Source organism: Anolis sagrei, chromosome 1 (assembly GCF_037176765.1).
Source record: "Anolis sagrei isolate rAnoSag1 chromosome 1, rAnoSag1.mat, whole genome shotgun sequence".
Lineage (NCBI taxonomy): Eukaryota > Metazoa > Chordata > Lepidosauria > Squamata > Dactyloidae > Anolis > Anolis sagrei.
In genome coordinates, this window is record NC_090021.1 from 316756630 (window position 1) to 316781466 (window position 24837).

Sequence of the window (24837 nt, forward strand, 5' to 3'; positions counted from 1 at the left end):
TCTGGCAATCTTCCACCATGGATACCAGTTGTGGTAGATAATGTGTGGCATATGCCAAAGAAGGAGGAGGAATGGAAGCCTCCACTTGTTTCTTAGTTGCTTGAAAACTGAATTAAAATCCAAATCTAGAGTAAAGGTTTGTGTGTGTTGGACACCCTGACTGCAGAGGATTGAGAACACTTGTCTCAGTAAGCTGGTAAAAAGAGCTGTTAGTTCCCGAGAACAATGTTCTCAAGCTGCTTCTCGGTACTTTCCAGCATGCTGTATGTATAGTGAAACGCCTCTTCCAAGTACTCTACAAAGTCTTCTTCACTCATCTCATGTGGTGCTTTGAAGAAACACTGTAGCAGTCAGGTGGGTGAACAGCATACTCCCCTCTCAAACCTTGTGCCAGAGGACACCCAAAAGGAGAAGTGTTGGAGCTAACCATAAATAATGGCTGGCTACCAAAACTGGATAAGTCAAGAGGGTCCCTGGGCTTAGCTTAAAAGATGTTACTCTACTTCCTAATGAAGGTTTTATTACATAGTTGCTTAGGCAATCCCCCTCCTTTTCTTTTCTTTTTTTTTCTTTCATTCATTCCAGGGGGGCTCTGAGTTGGTTTCATTTTCCATTTGAAGGACTGATGAGACTTTTCTCTGCTCTTTTAGCCTCTTTTCACTTTGGAAAATAAACAATTAAAGGAAGAAAAATTCAGAATATGTGCACAAAGCTTGTTTATTGCAACCACTACAAGTTCTCTAGTTGGAAGCATCTTTGATGGTTGAAAAAATAAGATGTAGTTTTAAATCTCCATAAATATCGAGATTCAAACAGTGACCCGGTATTTTAAGATGTATTAAATAAACAGAGTTCTTTCAAATGTGATGATCCACAGTATTGGAGTTTTCTCCATTGATTAAGCTGCAGAACAAATCCAGGTTGGGAAGCTGTTCTTAGGGGTTCAATTCAAAGAAACCCTGTATATCTCCCACTACGAAAGTAGGTTAAAAATAGAAATCAAGAAGAACTAAGCAGATTCCTCCTTTTCCTTTCCCAAAACATATGTTTTAGAGTGAGAACTAGTATATAATTTCCATAAACCTCTGAATAGGAAAGGTAAAATTAAACGTAGAGACTTTCAGTTAAAATAATTTGCAACTGCTTCTAGACTATTATTAGGCTTTCAAAAAATAGTTCATACTGCCAGTCTGGGTTCAGTTGTGTGCCAAGAAAGCAGAATACTTTCCTTAATCACTACCTCTCCTAAAGGCTTGTGTGTACATATGCCAGAACAAAGAGAAAAGGAGCCGACTCTGAACACAACCCTTTCAAAGAGATTTTTTTTTCTTTTTCTTTCCTTTTGCAGTTAAGATTTACAAGCATGGTAAACGTTCAGGATGCAATTTGAAAGAGAGATAGAGAAAGATGATTACCTGTAAGTAGTCAGACTGGATAGCTGTTTGCAGGTGGTCTTTGCTGAGTTCATAAAAGACATCAGAAGTCATGACCTGGGTAAATTCCTCACAGAGGAAATGCAGTGCTTGGCGGTGCACCCACTTAGAGCCATACGGCTGAGAACTCCACTTGAGAATAGCAATTAAAGTGTCTAATGAGATGCTCTCAGCAATAATATCCTCACAACCTACCAAAAAAACAAAAGACATAAACAGAACGTCAAACACTGTTCAGTGAGGTTCAGCTATTCAGAAATGAATGCTATCTATCACTGTGCAGCAAGAGCATTGCCATTTCAGAATTTCATGTATAAAACCACAATTTTAAGCAAGATTACAAAAACATGGGGCATTAATTGACATTAATTCCACTGAAGTTAACATTTGACATGAGATAATGAACTGTGTAATGTTGCATTTTAATACCTTTTTTTGGAAAAAAGAGGGGTGCGATCATTACGTGCAGAAAAAATACGTGCCTTAGATTTGTCAGTTACAGAAAGTGGTGAACGCCTGCTTTGTGTTCGCAAGGGGATCATGGCTGCAAGAACACCAACTGGCTGTCTTCTGCCTTCTTTTCCCCCCACGACCCACCCACCCTGCCTCACTCCAGCCTCAAATACAGTGCCTCAACTCCTCTGAGAAGACCTTTCCCTCAGAGAAAAAAAAGTTGGATTGCACATCTCTTACTATAAGCAAATAATCCCAAAGCCTTTCCCTGCCTCTCCTCTCCTCTTTCTCTTACTCCCCCCCCCCCTCCATACAATGATTAGGCAATTAACAGATAGAATTCAATTTTTGGACTCAGAACACAGGGTGTGATGAATATGTGGTATGACTCTTATGTGAGGAAATACTGTAGTTACATTTCAGTACTTAAGTTTAGTTATGCACCATTTCACAACATATTTAGAATTACCTGAACTACTAATTTATGCTTTTGTAGAACTAATGCATGATAAGAGTACCAGTAGACACAGTACTTATAACAAGTAATAAGATTTGGTCTCTATAGTTACAATTATCTTAAATGTCAGCTTAACATCTTTGCCTGCAAGAACAGGAGAAAGAGGGTGTCTTGGCTACTCACTCCTACACCAGTGAGAGAAGCAGGTCAGAGAAGGAGGCTTTAAAACTGCTGTCTCCCAGCTGCTCTTTGCTTAACATCTTTGCCTGCAAGAACAGGAGAAAGAGGGTGTCTTGGCTACTCACTCCTACACCAGTGAGAGAAGCAGGTCAGAGAAGGAGGCTTTAAAACTGCTGTCTCCCAGCTGCTCTTTGCTTAACATCTTTGCCTGCAAGAACAGGAGAAAGAGGGTGTCTTGGCTACTCACTCCTACACCAGTGAGAGAAGCAGGTCAGAGAAGGAGGCTTTAAAACTGCTGTCTCCCAGCTGCTCTTTGCTTAACATCTTTGCCTGCAAGAACAGGAGAAAGAGGGTGTCTTGGCTACTCACTCCTACACCAGTGAGAGAAGCAGGTCAGAGAAGGAGGCTTTAAAACTGCTGTCTCCCAGCTGCTCTTTGCTTAACATCTTTGCCTGCAAGAACAGAAGGGTTGGGAAAAGATGGCGGAGAGCTAACAGCTGACTTACAGAGCGGTCCGGTGAGATCATCCAAACGAACCTTAATTCCCCCCCCCATCCAACCCCCCCACAACCACCAGCCGCCACCTTGGCACCCGGGGGTTTGAAGGAACCCTCCGGAGGCCTTTTTGGCGAGTTCATCAAGAAGGGGAGCTAAAAGGAAGGAGGAGGGAGAAGAGGTAGAACGCTGAGGCCTTCGCCATCTTAGGGCCTAGCAGAGCGTTCCCTCCCAACTGCCGAACTGCAGAGGCCCGACTGCGACTTTATTTATTGACAACTGGCCTGCAACTGGCCTAGCGGCTCCTCCACTGTGGCGGATTGGTTGTGTTGTCATCATTGTATTGTTATCATTGTGCTGTTCAGACTGATTGTGTTGACCGTTGTTGTGACGCTGCTATCTTGTGTTGAACGTGCTTTATTACCATCTGCTCTGCTAAGATCATCTTTACCCGAGACGGCCAAGAAGATCCGGAGACCTGGCCCTGGGTGCCGGCTTGTTGTTCCACGGGCCCAAGGACCTAGGCCCTTCGGGACGAATTGTCTGTCTTGTCTGAGTAGTTGTGAACTATTTATAGTAGACATTCCTTGCATATTGAGCACGTTAGAACCATCTCAGCCTATTTTGCCCAGGTCACCTTAATCTAAAAACTTTAGTCTGCTAAACCTTATATCATTACCATATCTTTCCACCACCTTATTGAAAACTGCCGCCATCGCATGTGATCTCCAACATCTCACTTGCCAACCATCAATTTCCGGAGAACTGTGTTGACCATCTTTTGGCCCCAGTATTTTGGCATTTGGGCATCTCGTTGCTCCAATTTCAGATAGAATCTTAGATAGACTGTGTTGACCATTGCTCTAATTCCGTCTGTGTTGACCTTGATTGTGTGGACCATCCCTTGTTTATTGCTAATTGCTAATTAATTTAACTCCATGACCAGCTGGTTACCTTGTGCACTTTACTAATTGTTGATCTTGCACTTTATGCCATTAGCACTTTAAACGACTTTTTCGTGCATTTAGCCAACTACAGCACTTTAACCTTGACTGTATAGCTAGTACTGATGCAGGCCTCCATGACGCATTTTAGTTAACACCTTGGGTTATTAAGCCATCGCATTTATATTGTTGTTCTATTGTATTGTGTTAAAACACCATCCGTAATTTAACAGCGTAATCCCTGCTCTAACTGTGTGTAACTTCTACCACCCATGCTTCCATCTGCTCCTTGGCAGCTGTTGACTTGGCTGCTAATTGTATATGTAGGTAAGGATAAATGGAATAGTGCGAGGGATCTTGAATATAGCTTAACGGGACTGAAGAACACTTGGAAGGATAAGCTATGGCAAAATGCAATTATAACATGGTATGCAAACCATAACGATCCCTGGCTTATTAATATTAGCACCAAAAGCGTCATGGAGGAGGGAGAGGCTTCTGTTAACCGAGGAGCCCCCATAGAAGTCGTGGTGGGGAAGGGGAGATACGGGAAAAGGAGACCTTTAATTCGGCCTAGGGAACGCGGAACAACTTTAGTAATCCCAAATCGGTCTCCTGATACGGTAAGTAGGTGTAACCAGGATGGCGGTCCCTCGGGATTGAAAGTGGTGCTGTTGAACGCCAGATCTGTCAACGGCAAAACAACTGTCATCCAGGATTTAATCTTGGATGAGCGGGCAGATCTGGCGTGCATCACGGAGACCTGGCTGGACGAAGCTGGAGGTGTAAATCTGACCCAGCTTTGTCCACCCGGGTTCTCTGTGCAGCATCAACCGAGATCCGGAGGGCGGGGAGGCGGGGTTGCAGTAGTCTATAGAGATTCTATTCCTCTGACCAGGACCCCCATCCCGCAGTCAACAAATTTTGAATGCGTCCACCTGAGGGTGGGTGACCGGGACAGATTAGGGATTCTGTTAGTGTACCGTCCACCTCGCTGCACTACAGTCTCCCTACCTGAGCTAGCGGGGGTAGTCTCGGACCTGGCATTGGAGTCCCAGCGGCTGCTTGTGCTGGGGGACTTCAATGTCCATGCTGAGGCTGCCCTAACGGGAGCGGCTCAGGACTTCATGTCTACCATGGCGACCATGGGTCTGTCCCAACAAGTATCTGGCCCCACCCACAGTGCTGGACATACATTGGACTTGGTTTTCTGTCAGGGATGGGAGGAAGGTGGCGGTGTTGAGGAGTTATCCATCTCTCCGTTGCCATGGACCGACCACTTCCTGGTCAGCTTTAGACTTACTGCGCCCCCTAACCTCCGCAGAGGTGGAGGACCTATTAAATTGGTCCGCCCCAGGAGGCTTATGGATCCGGAAGGATTCCTGACGGCTCTTGGGGATTTTCCCGCCACCGCGGTTGGTGATCCTGTTGATGCCCTGGTCGCTCTCTGGAATGGGGAGATGACTAGGGCAATAGACACGATCGCTCCAGAACGTCCCCTCTCAAGTAGCCGATCTAAACCGGCCCCTTGGTTTACTGAGGAGCTGGCGGTGCTGAAGCGAAAGAAGAGGGAACTAGAGAGCGTGTGGCGTTCGGATCCGAGCGAGTCAAACCGAACACGGTTTGTGGCCTTTTTAAGGTCATATGCCGCGGCAATAAGAGCCGCTAAGAAAACTTTCTTCGCGGCCACTATTGCGTCTGCAAAGAACCGCCCGGCTGAACTGTTCCGAGTTGTCAGAGGCCTTTTAAAACCCACCACTCAGGATGGGTGCCCTGATGACTCGGCTGCTCGCTGTGAAGCTTTTGCTCGGTTCTTTGCAGACAAAGTCGCCTTGATCCGCTCTGGACTGGACGCCGCATTAACGGCAGTCTCTGAGGATGTAACACGAGCATCTGCTTGTCCGATTTTGATGGATTCATTTCAATTGGTTCAATCCGAGGATGTGGACAAGGTGCTTGGAGGAATGAGAGCTACCACATGCATCCTAGACCCCTGCCCATCCTGGCTTCTAAAGGAGGCCAGAGGGGGATTGGCCGAGTGGGTTAAGGTGGTGGTTAATGCCTCCCTTCGGGAAGGCATTTTTCCAGCCAGCTTAAAGCAAGCTGTAATAAAACCGCTGTTGAAGAAGCCATCACTGGACCCCACTCAATTGGTAAACTATCGGCCTGTTTCCAATCTTCCCTTTTTGGGCAAAGTCATGGAACGTGTGGTGGCCTCACAACTCCAGGCATTCTTGGTAGACACGGATTATCTAGATCCGGCACAGTCTGGCTTTAGGCCGGGACATGGTACCGAGACAGCCTTGGTCGCCTTAGTGGATGATCTCCGTCGGGAGCTCGACAGGGGGAGTGTGTCCCTGTTGGTGCTACTCGACCTCTCAGCGGCCTTCGATACCGTCGACCACGGTATCCTTCTGGGACGCCTCGCGGGAATGGGTCTCGGAGGTGCTGCTCTGCAGTGGCTCCGGTCATTCCTCGTGGGTCGGTCTCAGAAGGTGTCACTGGGGGACTCCTGTTCTACCCCACAACCTTTGTTTTGTGGGGTTCCTCAGGGTTCAATACTGTCTCCCATGTTGTTCAACATCTACATGAAGCCGCTGGGCGAGATCATCCGGAGTTTCGGGGTGCGGTGTCATCTGTACGCAGATGATGTCCAGCTCTGTCACTCCTTCCCACCCGCTACTAAGGAGGCTGTCGAGGTCCTGAACCGGTGCTTGGCCGCTGTGACGGTCTGGATGGGGGCGAACAAATTGAAATTGAATCCAGACAAGACAGAGGTGCTCCTGGTCAGTCGCAAGGCCGAACAGGGTATAGGGTTACAGCCTGTGTTAGACGGGGTCGCACTCCCCCTGAAGACACAGGTTCGCAGTTTGGGTGTGATCCTGGACTCATCGCTGAGCCTGGAGCCCCAGGTTTCGGCGGTGACCAGGGGAGCATTCGCACAGTTAAGACTCGTGCGCCAACTGCGACCGTACCTTGGGAAGTCTGACTTGGCCACGGTAGTCCACGCTCTGGTTACATCCCGTCTTGATTACTGCAACGCTCTCTACGTGGGGTTGCCTTTGAAGACGGCCCGGAAGCTCCAACTAGTCCAACGGGCGGCAGCCATGGTATTAACAGGGGCTGGGCGCAGGGAGCACACAACTCCTCTGCTGTACCAGCTTCACTGGCTACCGATTAGCTACCGAGCCCAATTCAAAGTGCTGGTTTTGACCTTTAAAGCCCTAAACGGTTCTGGCCCTACATACCTATCCGAACGTATCTCGGCCTATCAGCCCACCAGGACCCTTAGATCTTCAGGAGAAGCCCTTCTCTCTATCCCACCTGCTTCACAGGTGCGGCTCGTGGGAACGAGAGATAGGGCCTTTTCTGCGGTGGCCCCCCGGCTTTGGAATGCCCTCCCTACTGAATTAAGATCAGCGACCTCGCTAATGGCATTTAGGAAAAAACTAAAAACCTGGATGTTTGAGCAAGTCTTCAATTGACCTTTGTCGTGATGTTCTATCTGACCATGGATTAGCAATCAAGACAACGAATTGGATGACGATTTTAACTATGAGATGTCCCGATCTGTATTGGTGGCCCAATACTGCGTATGTTTTTTGTATGTATTCTTAATTTTAATTTTTATATGCTCAAGTGAATTGTATTTTTTAACATTGTATATTTTAACATGTTGTAAACCGCAATGAGTCGCCGCACAGGCTGAGATATTAGCGGTATACAAGCATACCAAATAAATAAATAAAATAAATAAATTTCCAGAGGCATCCATCCACTGGGGAAACAGCTCCAAGCACTGTGGATAGAAAGCTACTCACAGCACTGTTTCCATTAATGCAACAAGTGTAGGGTCCAGAGATGGAGCAGAGCAGAACAATGTTGGTTTTGGATTCGCAGAATCCAAAATTGGTCTGCTCTCCGGCATAGGGTCTGATCCAGACTGCTTAGCTATGCCTGCTAGGAACAGACATAGTCATCAGCCCTTCCTCTATTACTTTCAATTAATGAACTATTAGGTAAGGTAAGACTTCTTCCTATGCATCTTGGTACACCTGTCATGTTATTCTTCCACCCACAACATCACTCACTCAGTAGTAAACCATTTCAAATATTGTTTTACAGCCTTGCTCAAGTTAACCTTCATTAAATCACATTTTAAGTCAATTGTACAATATTTAATACTACACTTAAACCATTTTAAGAAGCTTTTATTAAGCAGTTACCAATATTTTGTCAGACAGCTGTGAATCATACTTCACAGTTTAAAAAGACTATGACAATTATCTTTATGTTTCAGACAGCCCTAATGCTATTCACATAAAACAAGATGGCACAATTGCTTCAATGATATATTTGATAATTGGTAATAATATGCAGATCAAAGTAGATCAGTCTCTCTAAGTGATTTAGCTACTGTACCAACTGTGAAAAAGTGGAAAAGCTCATTAGTATCATATTGGTTCTCCCCCCCCCAAGAGATAATATTTTAATAAGACTACTACACTACTACAAATGAGTGAATAAATACTATGAGAAATATTTGAGGTTGGCATATAATGAATCAGGGAGAGAAGAAAGTCTATCCACTTAGCAACATCCCCAAACACTGTACATATAAAAAATGGACAGAGTCTGCTTTTCCAGATGTTCTATCAACATGGTAGACAACTATGATCAACTGGGAAGGGCTTTCTCTCTGTCACACCACCCACTCAAGCATATTTGATGGGATCATGGGAAGAGGACCTTTCTGGTGGCTGCTCGCACACTGTGGAACTTCCTCCCAAGGGAGACCAGGGGTCCCCTTCCCATTCTAGACATCTGAAGTCAATACAACCAAACCTACAATACATTTTATAAACATGGTCAATGAGAGAATATTTTAATCAAACCCAATAGAGTACATTCATTTTCATTCTTCCTTCTCCGTTGCCATACTTTTACAAGCACTGCAGAAAACAAAAGCACACATATGCTTGTGAATGTATGGGCTTCAAAGACAAATTCAGCTCCTAACCATCTTCTTCACAGAAATTATATTCTAGAGCCACCACTGAACGCAGAAAGATGACAGACAACAGTAAGGTTTTTACAATAAAAAAATCAAGTGATAGCTTGTCAAGTGGAAGAAACACTGATTTCACAGTTTGATCATTTCAGCATTAAACTGACAGACAACTGATCCAGTCACCTGTTTCTACCTTTCCAACTTCTGGTACAAACTGTCAGATTGAGCACACTTCATAATGCACAATGTTTTATAATCCTTTTCATTCATCCTCACAAAAAGTTATTGGAGGGTCACTGGCAGAAAAAAATCTCAGTCGAGGAACAAAACGCTACATAAGGCTACATTGGTTGAGCTGAAACGTGAAGCTATGTCTCATTTCCACCAGACCACAGTGACATTCTAATTAGCTATTTTCCTTTGAGGATTTCTAAGGAAATCTCTACTAACCATAAAGTCCAACATCCAATAAATTGACATGAGTTATATCTATAACAGTTCATTCAAAATTAACCAAATGCTCATGTTTTGTGAGAAACAAATCCAGAGAGAATAGTCACATCTTCCTTTCTGTCCTAGAGCAGAGTTTCTTAAACTGTATTCCTCCAGATGTTTTGAGCTTCAGCTCCCACAATTCTTAACTGGATTGAATTCTAATCTGGCTGAATTTCTGGGAGCTGAAGTCCAAAACACCTGAAGAAAGTTTGAGAAACACTGAAATACTTCTTCCTCAATTAACTACAGAATCACTTATTCTTTTTAACTCAGAGATGCCTTTCTGAATAGAACTTAATTTCTAAATTCTTAAATATTCAAATCAGTTTTAAAAGTTGCTGCTGATTGTTGTTGTTGTTATTGTTGTTGTTAACCTGCTACCCAGCCACAAGGGCTCTCAGAGGAGCTTACAAACAGTTAATTTTGTAGTTCCCTGACCTTTAAGTTTACAATCTAAAAAAGACAGGGCACACAAGGTAAAAGGAATGGCAGTGGGGGAGAGAGGATTGGTCTCTTTCCAAGGCAAGGGCAGTGATAGTTGGGATGGACGGCCTTTTATTTGCTTCTGTGCCTAGGCATGTTGGAGCTGTGCCTGCCTCTTCTTCCCCCCTGAGTTCAGGGCAATGACAGTTGGGATGGAAGGGGGGAAGGTCATCTGCTTCTGGGTCTAGGCATGCTGGAGCTGTACCTGCCCCTTCTTCTCTCCTCCTAAGGCCAAAATGGTGGCAGTTGGGAGGGATAGAGTGTCCTTCAGCCGCTTCTGGCTTAGGCATGGTAGAGCTGTATCTGCTTTTTCTTCTTTTCCTCCCAGGCCTGGCTAATTTGCCAAGTTGGCTAATTCTAGTGATGGAAATATGATGCAGGAAATACAAGAAATACAACTACAATTTAACTACTGCTCTACTGGGAACTTCCTTTTGACTGTATAAAGTAAAAGTATTGTACTATGGACAAATGTGAGACCCAGGCAAAGAACTGTTCTAATATTTTTGAAGAACAGATTAACTTGTCTTAGTAAGGCACATGAGTTATCAAATAAATGGTACCACATCTAATCTATCTCATCTTAATTTCATCACAATAGTGCACAAGTTGGGTGTAAAAAGTAGTATTTGCAGGCAAATAACTCCCAAGATTTTCTCAAGTTCAGAAGAGAGAAGAAGAGAAAAACAGTTTCCTTATAAGGAATTGAAGCAGCTGTCGAAACAGCACTCAAATAAGATCTCCCAACTGTTCTAAGTGAGTTTATTTCAAAGTAATTGTCATCCATATTGTTTTTCTGATCTGTTAGAATGAATAACGTACAAAGCTACTCTTGGAAAACACCTCTGACCACATTTCCCCTTAATAAAAGGAAACAGGCGTTTGGGGAGTGCTAGGTGTCATTCTTATTATTGCTGGCTTTCAAAATAAACAACAATAAGCAAATGTAGGTAAGAAACTGATATACAACATGAATAACAACATGAGTCAAAATTAACTTTTAACATACTCCAGAAGGAAAGAGAAACAATGATATATGGACTTGATTTAGCATTCTTGCTTTTGGGTTGCTGTTTTTCAGGCTGTATGGCCATGTTCCAGCAGCATTCTCTCCTGACATTTCACCTGCATCTGTGGCTGGCACCTTTAGAGGTTCTGATGGCAGTGAGGCAAGTGGAGTGTATATATATTTGTGGAATGTCCGGGATGGGAGAAAGAACCCTAGGTAACAGAGGCCAGGCTACTTCTATGCAATTACCCTCACTGATTGTCTTTACAGTTTCATCAATGCTATTCAAGCTTGCTAATTGCAACATTCACACTTGCTTTAAACAGACAAGGGTTCTTTCTCCCACCCTGAACATTCCACATATATACACTCCACTTCACCGGCTATCCCTGTGATAATTGGATTTTGAAAATTTTGGCTTGTTGTGGAAACATGGATTGTTGTGGAAACAAGTGAATTTCCCTCCAAGGGGCAGATTTCTCTTCCTTCCTGTTGTCTCACCCCCATTCTTAACAATGAGTCATTTGTAAGTTGGATGTTTGTAGCTCAGGGACTGCCTGTACTTGTTACTAATAGAAACTCTGCATTTGAGATTTTTATTTTGATAGTAGGCAGCCTATCAAATCATTACCAATCACTAACACAATTGTAATGTACTTTCAAACCACAACTGATTAAGTTAAAAGCAAGAGAAGGGAAACATTTTAAGGGTTAAATCCAACTTAGTCTAAACTACAGTAGATCCATTAAAATTTATAAGATATTTGGTAATACTGACTTACCATTTAGTAAGTGAACTAAAGAATCAGTCAGGACAGCATGATCCGTGTGTGGAAAATCAGATGTGGCAAATTCAAAATATAGTAAGCTTATTTAGATCTCCATTCTCTACCAGCTGTGGCAGCTAACTTCTTAAATGTGCTTCATTAGATAGTAATGTAGTCATAAAAAAAGTAAGGCAAACATCTGAGTTATGGAGTTTAAGGTTTAAAACCAGTTATTACTCCCAACTAGAACAGACATTCTGGATCACTGGAATTTACCTAAGTGTTGACTTACCAATTAGATTTAAATCCAAATATTATTATATAAAAGATGCAATTATTCATAGAATCAGAGTTGGTTCATAGAATCAGAGACCTCATGGGGCATCCAGCCTAACCCCATGCCATGGAGGAAAATCACAATCAAAGCACCCTGAAAGATGGCCATCCAATCTCTGTTTAAAAGCCTCCAAAGAAGGAGCCTCCACCACACTCTGAGGAAGAGTTCCTCTGCTGAACAGCTCTTACGATCAGAAAGTTCTTCCTAATACTCAGGTGGAATATCTTTTTCTGTAATTTGAACCCATTGCTCTGAGTCCTGGTCTCTAGGGTAGAAGAAAATAATCTGGCTCCCTCTTCCTAATGATAGCATTTCAAATATTTAAACATGGCAATAATGTCTCCTCTCAAGCTTTTCTTTTGCAAGCTAAACATACCCAGCTCTTTAACCTGCTCATTTGTGGCTGAACTGTAACTCACATTTGCCTTAGGTAATAACATTAATTTCCAGGAATGCTGGGAGTTTCAGTCCCTCAATGCATGAAGAGGCATATGAAGCTCATATTTGATTTACAAGTTGTTAGTTTTTAAAGAATAAATACCATCTCTATGTTTAGCTATACAGCTTAGCTTTACTTGTAAAGGTCAGGATTCCATTGGTTCCTTGCACGAATGGAAGAGGATATCAACAACTTTTGTAGGACGTGATTTCATCATCATTGCATAATTGCTGTGCACCTGCAACATACCCTGACATCTGTAGTACTACATGTTCTACTGTAAAATACATTTTAAAGCTTCTGGAGCAGATCTTGGGGAACATGCAGAGGTGACTGTTGAGAAGGAGAATCCAGATCTTCTGAGATTTGCAGAAGAACTCACCTGGATCCTAGCCAAAGTCATGGGTAAGTTACACAGCCTGTTTTCAGCCTTTAAGACTGAGATGGGCAACTGTGGCCTGCTGACTGATTTTTGGCAGAAAATTCTCATCACCTCATAACTAATATTTAGGGATTGTGGATTCCTCATTTAAGAGCTCGGAGTTTGGGGACTCGTTTAAGAGTTCCCAACGCAGAACGTCTTCAAAGATTCAAATGGAAAACAATACTTAAGGAATCACTTAGGGATTATTCAGAAGCCCAATGGAATTTTTGATTGACCCCCCTAAACTACTGCCTGTGCATTACCACAATCTTCTTTTAAAACTTCCCTCCATTTCAAAAGCAGTTTGACTGATGACATGAGAGTAGCTCTTTGTGAAAACATGCTTTAAAATTCTGATCCAAAAGAACTAGCTCATGGTTCTTTGAAGCTCGGCTGTTAATACAAGCACTTGAAATCCAGATGGTTGGTTGTTGGTTTTGGAAAGGAAAGCTAAACGAAGGGAGACAAAAAGAATTCTCCATGTCTAGACCCAGTTCCATTCCATTTTTGCTACTTTGCTGTTTTTCTATGTAATTTTTAACCACTGCTTAGAAGATATCAGGTTGAAAAATGGCAAATAATATTTTCCAAGTTGATAAATGTACTTTATATGGAGTTGTTCCTGAAAAATGTTTAGAAAAAAGAGATTAGATTGAAACGCAGCACACTAATGTGTGATTTGCAGACTATGTAACATCAGTATATTGTTGAAGGTGTTCATGGCCAAAATCACAGGGATGTAGTGTGGTTTCCGGGCTGTATGGCCGTGTTACAGCAGCGTTTTTTCCTGATGTTTTGCCTGTATTTGAAGATGCCAGTCACAGATGTATGACTGCTAGAACACACCCATACAGCCTGGAAACCTCACAATAACCCATGTAACACCTCTCTTATTACTATAGAGACTTCCACTTTATTTCTGTGCTGATTGGTGTAGTAGTTTGACTGCTGGACTAGGACCCAGGAAAAGTAGTTTTCAGTAGTATTATCCTTGGCCACTATTAGTTGGAAATGACTTAAAAGGCACACAACAGCATAGCACAGCACTAGTTCAAGATGCTTCTTTTTACTTAAATAATGGAGGTTATTAAAAAAAAAAGCCTCATTACTGCTATAACAACTGTCCACAATTTATCATCTATCATCAAATTATATGTTCCACCCAAAGAGATTAAGCAGTCTTATATATAGAAAAGCTCCAAGTGTAGACCTCCCAGTCCACAACTTGGAAAAAAGCTGTGTAATTTAAAAACCTATAGTCACAAAAAGTAACTTTTCCAAGCCCAACTCATTTTCTGCAGTGCTCTGATTGGCCTCTTCTTCATTTTACTTTTAACAAGTCTGTAAAGTCTTTTGTGTGGGCTGAGATTTTTGATTTTTTTTTTAAAAAACAAACAAACAAACTGCTATCTCAAATATTTTAACAATGGCTTGTACTGTTGTAAGTCTGTTAAAGTTGTGTATCAACCCAGGGGCTGCAGATATAAAAACATTAAAAATATTTTAACAAGAAATTAATGAAATAAAAATCATAGTTTATCAGCACAAAAATGATTGGTGTGCTTGCAATTCCCTCATCATCCCACTTTTCTATTCACAGACCTACCTTCAAGACTTTAATATTAGCTTATTAAACCTACTTTCCATTTGAGATTTCAACTGGGAGACCATTATTTAATCTTTTTTTTTCCAAACTAGATGCGAAGCCAGAATCAAAGCATGCAGAAATACGGTTTGTTTCCAGATTGCCATGCCATAGAAATGAAATAACAGCCCTAAGTTTCAAAACCTGAGCAAGTTTATTTGTAACAGGATTTCTAGCAGGGCTCTCATTCACGGGGTCACCAAAAGGGAAAGGCAACTTAATGACACATAGCCACCATGTATGAATTTTTATCTCCAAGTGTTACATGTTAATTGAGTACCACATAACTATATACAATGAATAAGAGCACCTCCCTTCCTAAGAAATATATATAGATTTTAAGTTCTCATACAGCTTTCACATGTATTATTTTTCAAGATTCAATCTTAAAGTACCACAGTGAGGAAGAACACAGCTAGCTCTCTGTTGTCAGCATTATTATGAGCACATATTATGAGCACACATAAAAGAGTTGGAAGAGACCTCATGGACCATCCAGTCCAACCCCCTGTCAAGAAGCAGGAAAATCACATTCAAAGCACCCCCAACAGCTGGCCATCCAGCCACTGATTAAAAGTCTCCGAAGAAGGAGCCTCCACCACACTCCAGGGCAGAGAGTTCTGCTGAACATCTCTCACAGTTAGGAAGTTCTTTCCCATGTTTAGGTAGAATCCCCTTTCCTGTAGTTTGAAGCCATTGTTTCCCATCCTAGTCTCCAGGGCAGCAGAAAACAAGCCTGCTTCCTCCTCCCTATGACTTCCCCTCACATTACATAGATGAAATGGCTTCATCAGCTGGGAATCAGAAAGAAAATACACTGCCAAATTAGAATGAGACAGAAGGAAGAGCTACAATTTAGGAAGAATAGTTAAAGTAGACAGAGAAGATGGCACTGGAAGTAGCAAGCAAGGTCAAATCTACCAGCAATCATTACAGCAGTATTTGATTAAAGCCCTGAATTTCTAGAACACAAACAGACAACAGCAGGGCAGAAATAGGTCATTGCTTTCAAATGGCTTCCCTGTTGGAGCTGAACTTCTTTGAAATGTCAGTTTTAACTTTACTACATAATAGGCCAATTTTTCTATCCTTGTTGCATGAGATTTTTTTTTTACTGTACACACCACTGATTCCTACTCCTGAAAAAAAAAGATCAAACCATTACAAGCTACCAACCATCTGGACTAAGACTATACAAATAAAAAGTTGAACTGAAAAACAATAGCCCTGATGTTGTGTCTTTCCTCTTTTTGTCTATTTCAGGATTCAGGCTCCTATCATCCACAACTCAAGCATGATAGCAACTGCTTTGAAGCCACTGCAATGACTGTTTCTACTGCAGGATATCTAAGGCCTAAGTGTTCTAATCACAAGAAAATCAAATATGAATATTGGCATATTTTTCATGTATCCAACTGAGAAATTAAGGAATTTGACATCTCAGAAGAAACACAGACACAATAGGAAAATGGAACCACTGTTTGCTCTCTGTATCAAGTTGGAACAAATAATCATTTATGTAAGCAACACTGAACTAAGCACCAATATTGCATGGATTTTAATATTTGGGGTACTAACAATGCTTACAGTAGGGTAGTGCCAATACTTCAGAATCGTATGCTTACCCCAGAATATAGTTTATAGTTCAGAAGTTCAGTTGCTTATATTAGCCAGTCTTTAATATTAGTGGAAGGATATTACTTAAAAAAATGTTTTGTCGTGTCAGGAGCGACTTGAGAAATTGCAAGTCGCTTCTGGTATGAGAGAATGGCCGTCTGCAAGGACGTTGCCCAGGGGATGCCCGGATGATTTGATGTTTTTATCATCCTTGTGGGAGACTTCTCTCATGTCCCCGCATGAGGAGCTGGAGTTGATAGAGGGAGCTCATACACCTCTCCCCAGATTCGAACCTGCGACCCGTCGGTCTTCAGTCCTGCCAGCACAGGGGTTTAACCTACTGCGCCACCTGGGACTCCTATTACTTAAAATGAAAAGTGGAAATGGAGTTCTTAGCAAAGTTACAAAAAATCCTGCTCTTTAAAAATTAAAAACACCTTAGCTGTGAAATTAAAGGCTATAGTTTCTATATTAAATGCACATTCATATTAATGCAAACTGCAAGGTATTATTTACCGATAAACATCAACACTACTAATGAAATCCAACAATTTCTGATTGTTTATTTATTTATTTATTTGGAACATTTATGCCCTGTCCTATCTCGAACTCCAAGGAAGGACTCAGGACACCTACCAACAGGCAACAATTCGATGCTGAAACAATAAAAAACATCATAAAATACAATCAAATGTCTAAAAATAAATATCAATATACATTAAAACAGTTCACCAGGTTAAAACATCATCCAAATCCATCCAAATTGCAGTCCAATAAAATCTCATAATTGTCAGTAAAATCAATCTAAACTGCTAATGCTTGCTCCCATAACAAGGATTAAGTTTCTTCCTGAAGGTCAAGAGGGAGGGGACAGATCTAACCTCCTTAGGGAGGGAGTTCCACAGAGAAGGCCCTGTCTCTCGTCTCCACCAAACTCGACTACGATGGCAGTGGGATCGAGAGCAAGGCCTCCCCGGATGATCTTAAAGTCTTTGTCGGTTTGTAGGGGGAGACACGTTCGGGCAGGTAAACTGGGCCGGAACTGTTAATTTTTTATTAAGGAATCACATTATTATTATGTTTATTTATACCTCACTTTTTCTCTTCACAAGGAGACTCAAAGAGGCACATAATAGTAAAAAACACACATTTAATTTTATCATACTTGGTCTTGTTTATTTGGCTTAATATATTTTCCTGCTTGGACACACAAAATAAGCTGATGTGTTCACAAAGCCTTCTGGCAATATGGTAATATACAGATGGTGAGGTTCACCACACAAAAATTCAAAAGACACTTCATCATGCAATCTTTAGCAACCACTGACTCAGACTGTCCCATCTGCTGAATGTGGCACCTCCACAGCCTGCTGTATCAAATTGCCTCCCTGGCAGACAGATACTGCTCTGCTTTCCATTTGCTGTGCTGGCAATTCCAAGAGAAAAGATGAACTTCTAGAGAGGACTTCATCATTTATTTCAATAGCAGCTATAATGCACAACTTTCCTCTTGTCCTTTGAAGGGTGGAATAATATTTCAAGTACTGCAACAGAAAAGGTGATAGTGAAAAGAAGATGCATGCCCCCCCTAAATATATTTACATTAACTTTGGAGGGGTGGGGTGGAAAATTTGTGGCAAAAGCCCATCATAGTATTTTACAATAAACTATGCCTGCTAAGCCAAGATTAACTGTCTATGTGACACAAGCAATGTAATACTGGAATGATTTGTAATTTCCTCATGCTACATCACCCTTGTTTCCAGTGGACTGGGAAAATCATGCATTGGGATGTTCATTTCATGGAACAGAAGCCATGATCTTGCAGTGCTAATGCTACATCACTCATGTAAACAGGGAAATGCATGACCATGTAATAGTCTTGTGTGTATATATATATTTTCAAAATCTCTTAACGTCAATCTAATGCTAACTGAATTAGTGCCATGCTAGCATATTTAGTTTGCTCCTATTCATGTTGTAATTTCAACATTGCTGGATTTATAGTCAGTCTAATTCATTTTCCTTCAAACCATTAAAGTACTAAAAGCCACTGATTTTGGAATAGCTGCTGATATAAGCAGCTTCCGAATGGATATTTAAAAGTTCACAGTATCTGCAGGGGTGAATTAGGAGTGAAGTAATTATTCTGAGTCAACATATTAAAATAAAATGCCAGTTCAAGTTAAATTATTCTTAATACTGCTGCTTTCCTCAGTGCTAGTTGAACGTGATTCTCTTGAGACATGTTTAATTCTTTTGACTTGTCTAAATCAAGCCATTAGGGAAATTATGAATGACACCATCTTCCAAATACTGGAGATATTGCATCTGAAAAAGGATGATTCATAGTAAAAATAATAAATTCTATGATTCTCTATTTCTCCTAAAAGAATGAAAGCTAACATACACACCCTCTGAACTACAACTTTCAGTGCAGCATTGGGGGCAGTGGTGATACCCTAAAATACAATGAACGATTTCCCCTCCAAAACGTAATGTAATTATTAATAAAAGATTTTAGAGTTGAAACCTAGGGTTAAAGAACAAAATATAAAGAAATTTTAAATCTAAGCAGATTTGTTGGGTTATGAAGACAAAAGCCATGAATTTCAATAATATCAGTACAATGGTTTATTAATGGGGCAAAATATGTTTAGTTTGTATTTTTGCACTATGGTTTTTCCCAGCCAGTTTTAATCATGAATTTTAAACTTATATCTTATGTATTTTCTGGGTATTTTGTAGAAATTTTTAATATGTAAAATGATTTAGATGAATGCATGCTTTTAGTGATGCTGAAACCTGCCTCGAGAAGAGGCTGGTAAAAAATAAAAAATAATATTATTATTCATATTATTATTATTATTATTATTATTCATATTATTCTTATTATTATTATTATTAAGTGATGTATGCATTTTGTGCCCTTACTCATCAGAAAATGTTCTCTGTATATTTCATGGTATACTCTTCTAAATCATGGAATGAAAACTATATAACAAGATCGTACACACAATGTATCATGTGTTCAAAAATACTCTTCCATGAAAGTGAAAAAGACAGCTCAACCAAAACAGGAACTCTTTGTATACATTCTAATTTTTTGAGTTGTAATATAGCCTAGACACATACTAAAGTTACAAATTGTTCCTTTAGAACAGCGGTTCTCAATCTGGGGGTTGCAACCCCTAGAGAGGTCATTTGGAAATTTGAGAGGGATTGCCTCCTTAGGCCCCGCCTCCTTCTGCCAGACCCATACACAGGGTGCCAAACAGGTCCTGAGAGGCCTAGGTATAATCCCGGCGTGGGGAAGAGGGCTGGTGCAGGGAGCATGCTCCCAGGGGCCAGTACAGGGAGCGCATGCCTAGGGGCTGGTGGAGGGTGCATGTTCCCTGAACCAGCCCCCTTCTCCCGCGTGCTTGGCAACACCAGCAGAGGGACATGCTTCAGCGATGGCAAGCACACGGGGGGAAAAGGGCTAGTACAGGGTGACTGCTCCTGTCACTGGCCCTGGTTACATGCTCCCTGCACTAGTCCCCTTCTCCTGAGAGCCTGCCAATGCTGGAGTGTGTCCCTCTCCCATTGTTGGAAGAAGAGGGCAGGTGCAAGGAGCATGCCCTCTTTCCCTAACCCTGGGATAGGGATGTGCTTGGCGTGCTTGCTAATGCCGGATTGCATCCCTTTCCCGGCATTGGCAAGGAGAAGAGGGCCACACCCAGAGGCCGGTACCAGGGTGCTCCCTGCCTCGAGGGGCAGCTGAAGCGATTGAAGGTACTGCAAATCCTATCATCTGTTGAACACCCTTCCCCAAACCCCTCCAGTATTTCCTGTTAGTCATAGGAGTTCTATATGCCAAATCTGGTTCAATTCCATTGTTGCTGGAGTTCTGAATGCTCTTTGATGGCAGGTGAACTATGAATCCATGAAACTGCAACTCCCAAATTTCAGGGTCTATTTTCCTCAAACCACCAGTGTTCAAATTTTGGCATATTGAAGTTTGGTCCACATCCATAGTCATTTGGGTTCACAGTACTCTCCAGATGTAAGTGAACTACCTCTTCTGTAAATCATTGTCAATTCCCCACAACCTCTTCTAGTATGCTCTGTTGGTCATGGGGGTTCTGTGTGCCAAGTTTGGCCCAGGTCTTTTTCTCCTACACCCAGAGTTTAAAATGAAATTGTCTGCTTTGTACTTATTGTTTACTTTTTTAAAGCCACTCATCAAATTGTTGATTTGGCCCTTAGGACTCTATTAAATATATTCACCCACGTGTTTCATCAGCTGAGACAGCTCTGAGACATTTGCATTAAAACACAGCAGACTATTATTTTGCTGAGCTTTTTTAAATGGAGGTCAGATATACACCTGTTAGGAATGCATCAGTTGCAGATTCCTGCACAGGCAGGGGCCTGAACTGGATGTCCTTTAGGGCTCGTGCTAACTCTAGTTCTGTTATTTCTCAAGCAACAAGAAACTTTATGAAGTAATGATTTACTACTCAGTTTTCACAAACACTGGGACAATGCTTTCCAGTACAATGAAAGAACTCACAACTTTACTTCATTTTAGATGCTTAGAACTCCACTCCTGACAAATCTCTTCATTTCCCTGTAGTGGGGCAATAGCCTAACTATGCAATGAAAGCAGTATATTTAACATATTTTAAAATGTATTTAAAGCTAACTTAAAAAATGTGGAATAAACACTGAGAACTGGGAACCCCTGGTCCGCAAGTGTTCTAACTGGAGGTTAGCTGTTATCAACAGTGCTATGGATTTTGAAGAGGCACAAATAGAGGGCAAAAGAGAGAAACGTGCTAAGAGGAATGCATGCCAAGCAAATCCTTGTTGGGACTACCTTCCATCTGGAAATGTATGTCCTCACTGCAGAAAGATCATGAGGATCCAGAACAGGTCTATACAGTTACTTGTGGTCTCACCACCAAGACGCAACCCTTGGAAGACAGTCATACTCAGCTGCAAGTGATTGCCTATGATCCTAATGATACTGTTTTCACTGCTATTATTTTATTAAAACAACTTTATCCCATATGATATAGTGGCAACAGCAGAAAACAGCAGCAAACTGCCATGTCCATCCAGAAAGACAGAACAGAATCATGTCACTCCATCTCACTCCACTCACAGCCAGAAAAAATATAACTGGGGAACAAATATATCCAAAAACAGAAAACCTCTGTCTTAGAAAGAGGAGCCTGAGTCCCTGCAACTGATTAGCAATCAAGGCTTGTTGTTGTTATGTACCTTCAAGTCAACCCTGATGTACAGTGTGCCTACAATGCTTGCTAAAGATATTTTGCTTCTAATACTTAAGGTAGGGATGGACATCAATCAGTTGCCAATTTTCCAAGTTCAACACTCCTTGGACCACACATAGGAACATGTGAATATACTTCTTTGTCTTTTTTTCTCTCCTTTAAAGTGGGAAAGAGTAACCACTTCACTTCCTGTTACCATTTTGGAGGAGAAACAAAGAGGGAAAAACATTTGACAGGGCATGAGAGGTGCTGAGGTTTTCGGTTTATGTTTGCAAACATTTGGGAAAGCCCTAGGTAAAATTTTCAATTGTGCTACTATAAAAAGGGGGGATCAGATTTGAGAGATTACCGAGGAGCTTCACTGACTGAAAAATTGGGACCCAAGGGCTGCCCCTAGCTTAACAGATAAAGCCCACCATGGGTTTCTTGTGGATACATTATATTGGCGTCCCAGCTAGCAAAAACAGTATGGAAAGCTAGTGCCAAAAATGTAGCTTTTTATCCTTTCAGAGCAAGCTTCCAAGAACTCTTCTGCTTGATGGAACAGAGGGATCAGCAAAGCAGCATTTTTAATATGTGTCAAATGACAACAGGAAAGACATTTAGCAACAGACGTAGAGAAACACACCACAAATTTTCAGAAGTATTTATCTGATCTCCCAAGACTGAGGTCAGGTTTCAAGTCTTCATGTTTGTTTGGTACCACCGTTTCCACAACAGTTCTAAATTTCAGCTCTCCAGAGAAGAATGCAGTAGAACAATTAAACCAAGAATCTCTGCTTTTTTACTCCCACTTTTCTTACATTCCACTTCCAGTTGCATCCCCATGATGAATGTAGGACATAAACCCACATTCTTCCTGTCTTGGTTTTATTGTTTCATGGCCTATTTTCCTCTTCCTGTGTACTAAAGGAAACATTTTTGTGGCTTTCCTCCTACTGCAAAACTTCAATGGAGACCGATTAGTAACCTGTAGATTATCTTTAGTCTTATTTCAATCTTTCAAGAAAGACAACTTCCTTATAGGACATGTAGATAAGTTCACCCCCCTCCCTCAAGTACTAGGATTGTACTGGAAGCATAGAAATGTGCAAAGAACATTGCAAGCGATGGATTCAGCAGATGATGAAATTCTAGATTACATACAAGAAAAACCACAGCAGGCAGTATTGTTCAAATGACTTCTAGTGTGCAGGGAAGAGATCACTGCATGAGAAAAAAATACGCATAACTGCTCACTGAATTAGTCTGCAGTGGAACCATCAAGGGAACCACTGACCACATAGGGAAGCTGATAAAGAACACAACCTACAAATGATCTATAGACCCACTAATAAAATCCAACAAATGCTATGTTCAGCAAAGGACAAGAGGGATCCTCTCACCTCTGCAGGAGTCTACCATATACCATGCAGCTGTGGACAAGTCTCCATAGGGACCACCAAACGCAGCATTGCCAAAGCACGAATCAAGGAACATGAAAGGCACTGCAGACTTATTCAACCTGAGAAGTCGGCCATAGCAGAGCACCTGATGAACCAACCTGGACACAGCATATTATTTGAGAACACAGAAATGCTGAGCCACTCTAACAACTACAATGTCAGACTACACAGAGAAGCCACTGAAATCCTCAAGGATGTGGACAATTTCAACAGAAAGGAAGAAACCATGAAAACAAAATCTGGCTACCATTTTTAAAAAGCTCAAAATCAGGATAGTAAATAGAGCAACACTCAAAAAGCAGTGGAATTCCAGGCAATAATCAATCAGGGCCAGCTAACACCTCCAAACAAAGGATTCCCCCAGGTAGCAATCGGCCAGGCTTTGAAGCTGCAAGGTCATTAAATGCTAATCAAGGTGGCTATTCACACCTGCCTCAAGTAGACAAGACTTCTTTTTCTCACCTTGGACATTCCACAGATATATAAACCTCACTTGCCTAGTTTCCTCCACCTGGACTTCTTGGGGTTATGTATGGTTCAAACCAAAGACTTGTTTGGCTTCATGAGTTTGATTCCCCCTAGGAGTGAGAAAAGCGGTATACAAATACTGTAAATAAATAAATAAATAAATAAAGGAGGACTTTCACTAAGGGAAAAATGTTTCAGTCTTTAAGACTTATATACAATGTGAAGTGTTATTTTTCCCCCTTCAAGCCACTTTGCTCATGCTGAAAAAAACTATGTACAATAAAGTGAAGTTAAGCTTTGCTAAATTAAATTGGCAAATGAAATTAGGAAGAACCTGAAAAGGGAAAACAGAATGAATTCACCATTAAGATTATCTCTAGTAGCAAAATGGCCAAAAAGAGACAGCACAACATTTCCATTTAAATCAATCATTCTAATGGATTTGTCATGCAAAATCTAATCATGAAAAGTCTAATCATGCAAATTAATGAGACCAGAGATTATAAACAACTCTTGAAAGTGGAAAAGTGCCCATCTCAAGGTAGTGTGCTTACTTCTCATTTTAGTAATAATGGTCTGGACTTCTTAGGGTTATGTACAGTTCAGACCAAATACTTGTTTGGTTTCATGTGTTCACTTATTCATTGACAATATTTGGGAACTACTTAAGTACTAGAAAATCAACAATAAAAATTAAAATCCTAAACATTAAAACAAACGGGTTAAAAACCAACCACACTGTGAATCATAAAGTTGAAGAGCCCACAAAGGCCATCCCATCTATTCTTATTCTGACATGAACATACATTACAAGAGTCCCATAAGATGGTTATCCAGCCTCTGTTTAAAAATCTCCAAGGAAGGGGGCTCTGTCACACTCCGAGGCAGCCTATTCCACTGTTGAACAGTTTTAATTGTAAAGGAGTTCTTCTAAATGTTTAGGCAGGTTATCTTTTCCTCCATTGTTTCCTAGTCTGTGAAGCAGAAGAAGAAAAAGTCTTGCTCCATCTCCAATATGACATCCTTTCAAATATTTAGACATGGCTATCATGTCAACTCATAGTCTTCTCTTCTGCAGGATAAATATACCCAACTTTCTAAACCGCTTTTCACAGGGCATGTTTTCCAGACATTTGACAAGTTTACTCACTCTTCTCTGGATACGTTTCAGCTTGTCAATATCCTTCTTGAATTATGGTGCCCAGAACTGGATACAGCATTCCAGGTGAAATTTGACCAGAACAGAATTGTACTATTACTCCTCTCAATCTAGCGACTATACTCCTATTGGTACAACCTAAAATTGCATTCACTTTTTAGCTGCTACATCACACTGCTGATTTGCATTCAGCTAGAGGTCTACTAAAACTTCTAGACCCCAAGTACTCTTATTGCCAAATCTTATTCATCCTATATCTGGGCATTTCCTTTTCTTCTGCCTAAGAACGGTATT

At 41.3% G+C, this 24837-nt stretch overlaps 1 protein-coding gene across 1 annotated transcript in view; it reads right to left on the reverse strand.

Moving 5' to 3' along the window:
- BTBD7 (BTB domain containing 7) overlaps positions 1-24837 on the reverse strand; it is a 101350-nt gene that overhangs the window by 25733 nt on the left and 50780 nt on the right. The window contains exon 4 of the mRNA XM_060756420.2: positions 1416-1624. Within this exon, the coding sequence (XP_060612403.2) occupies positions 1416-1624 (209 nt within the window). The remainder of the gene's footprint in view (positions 1-1415; positions 1625-24837) is intronic.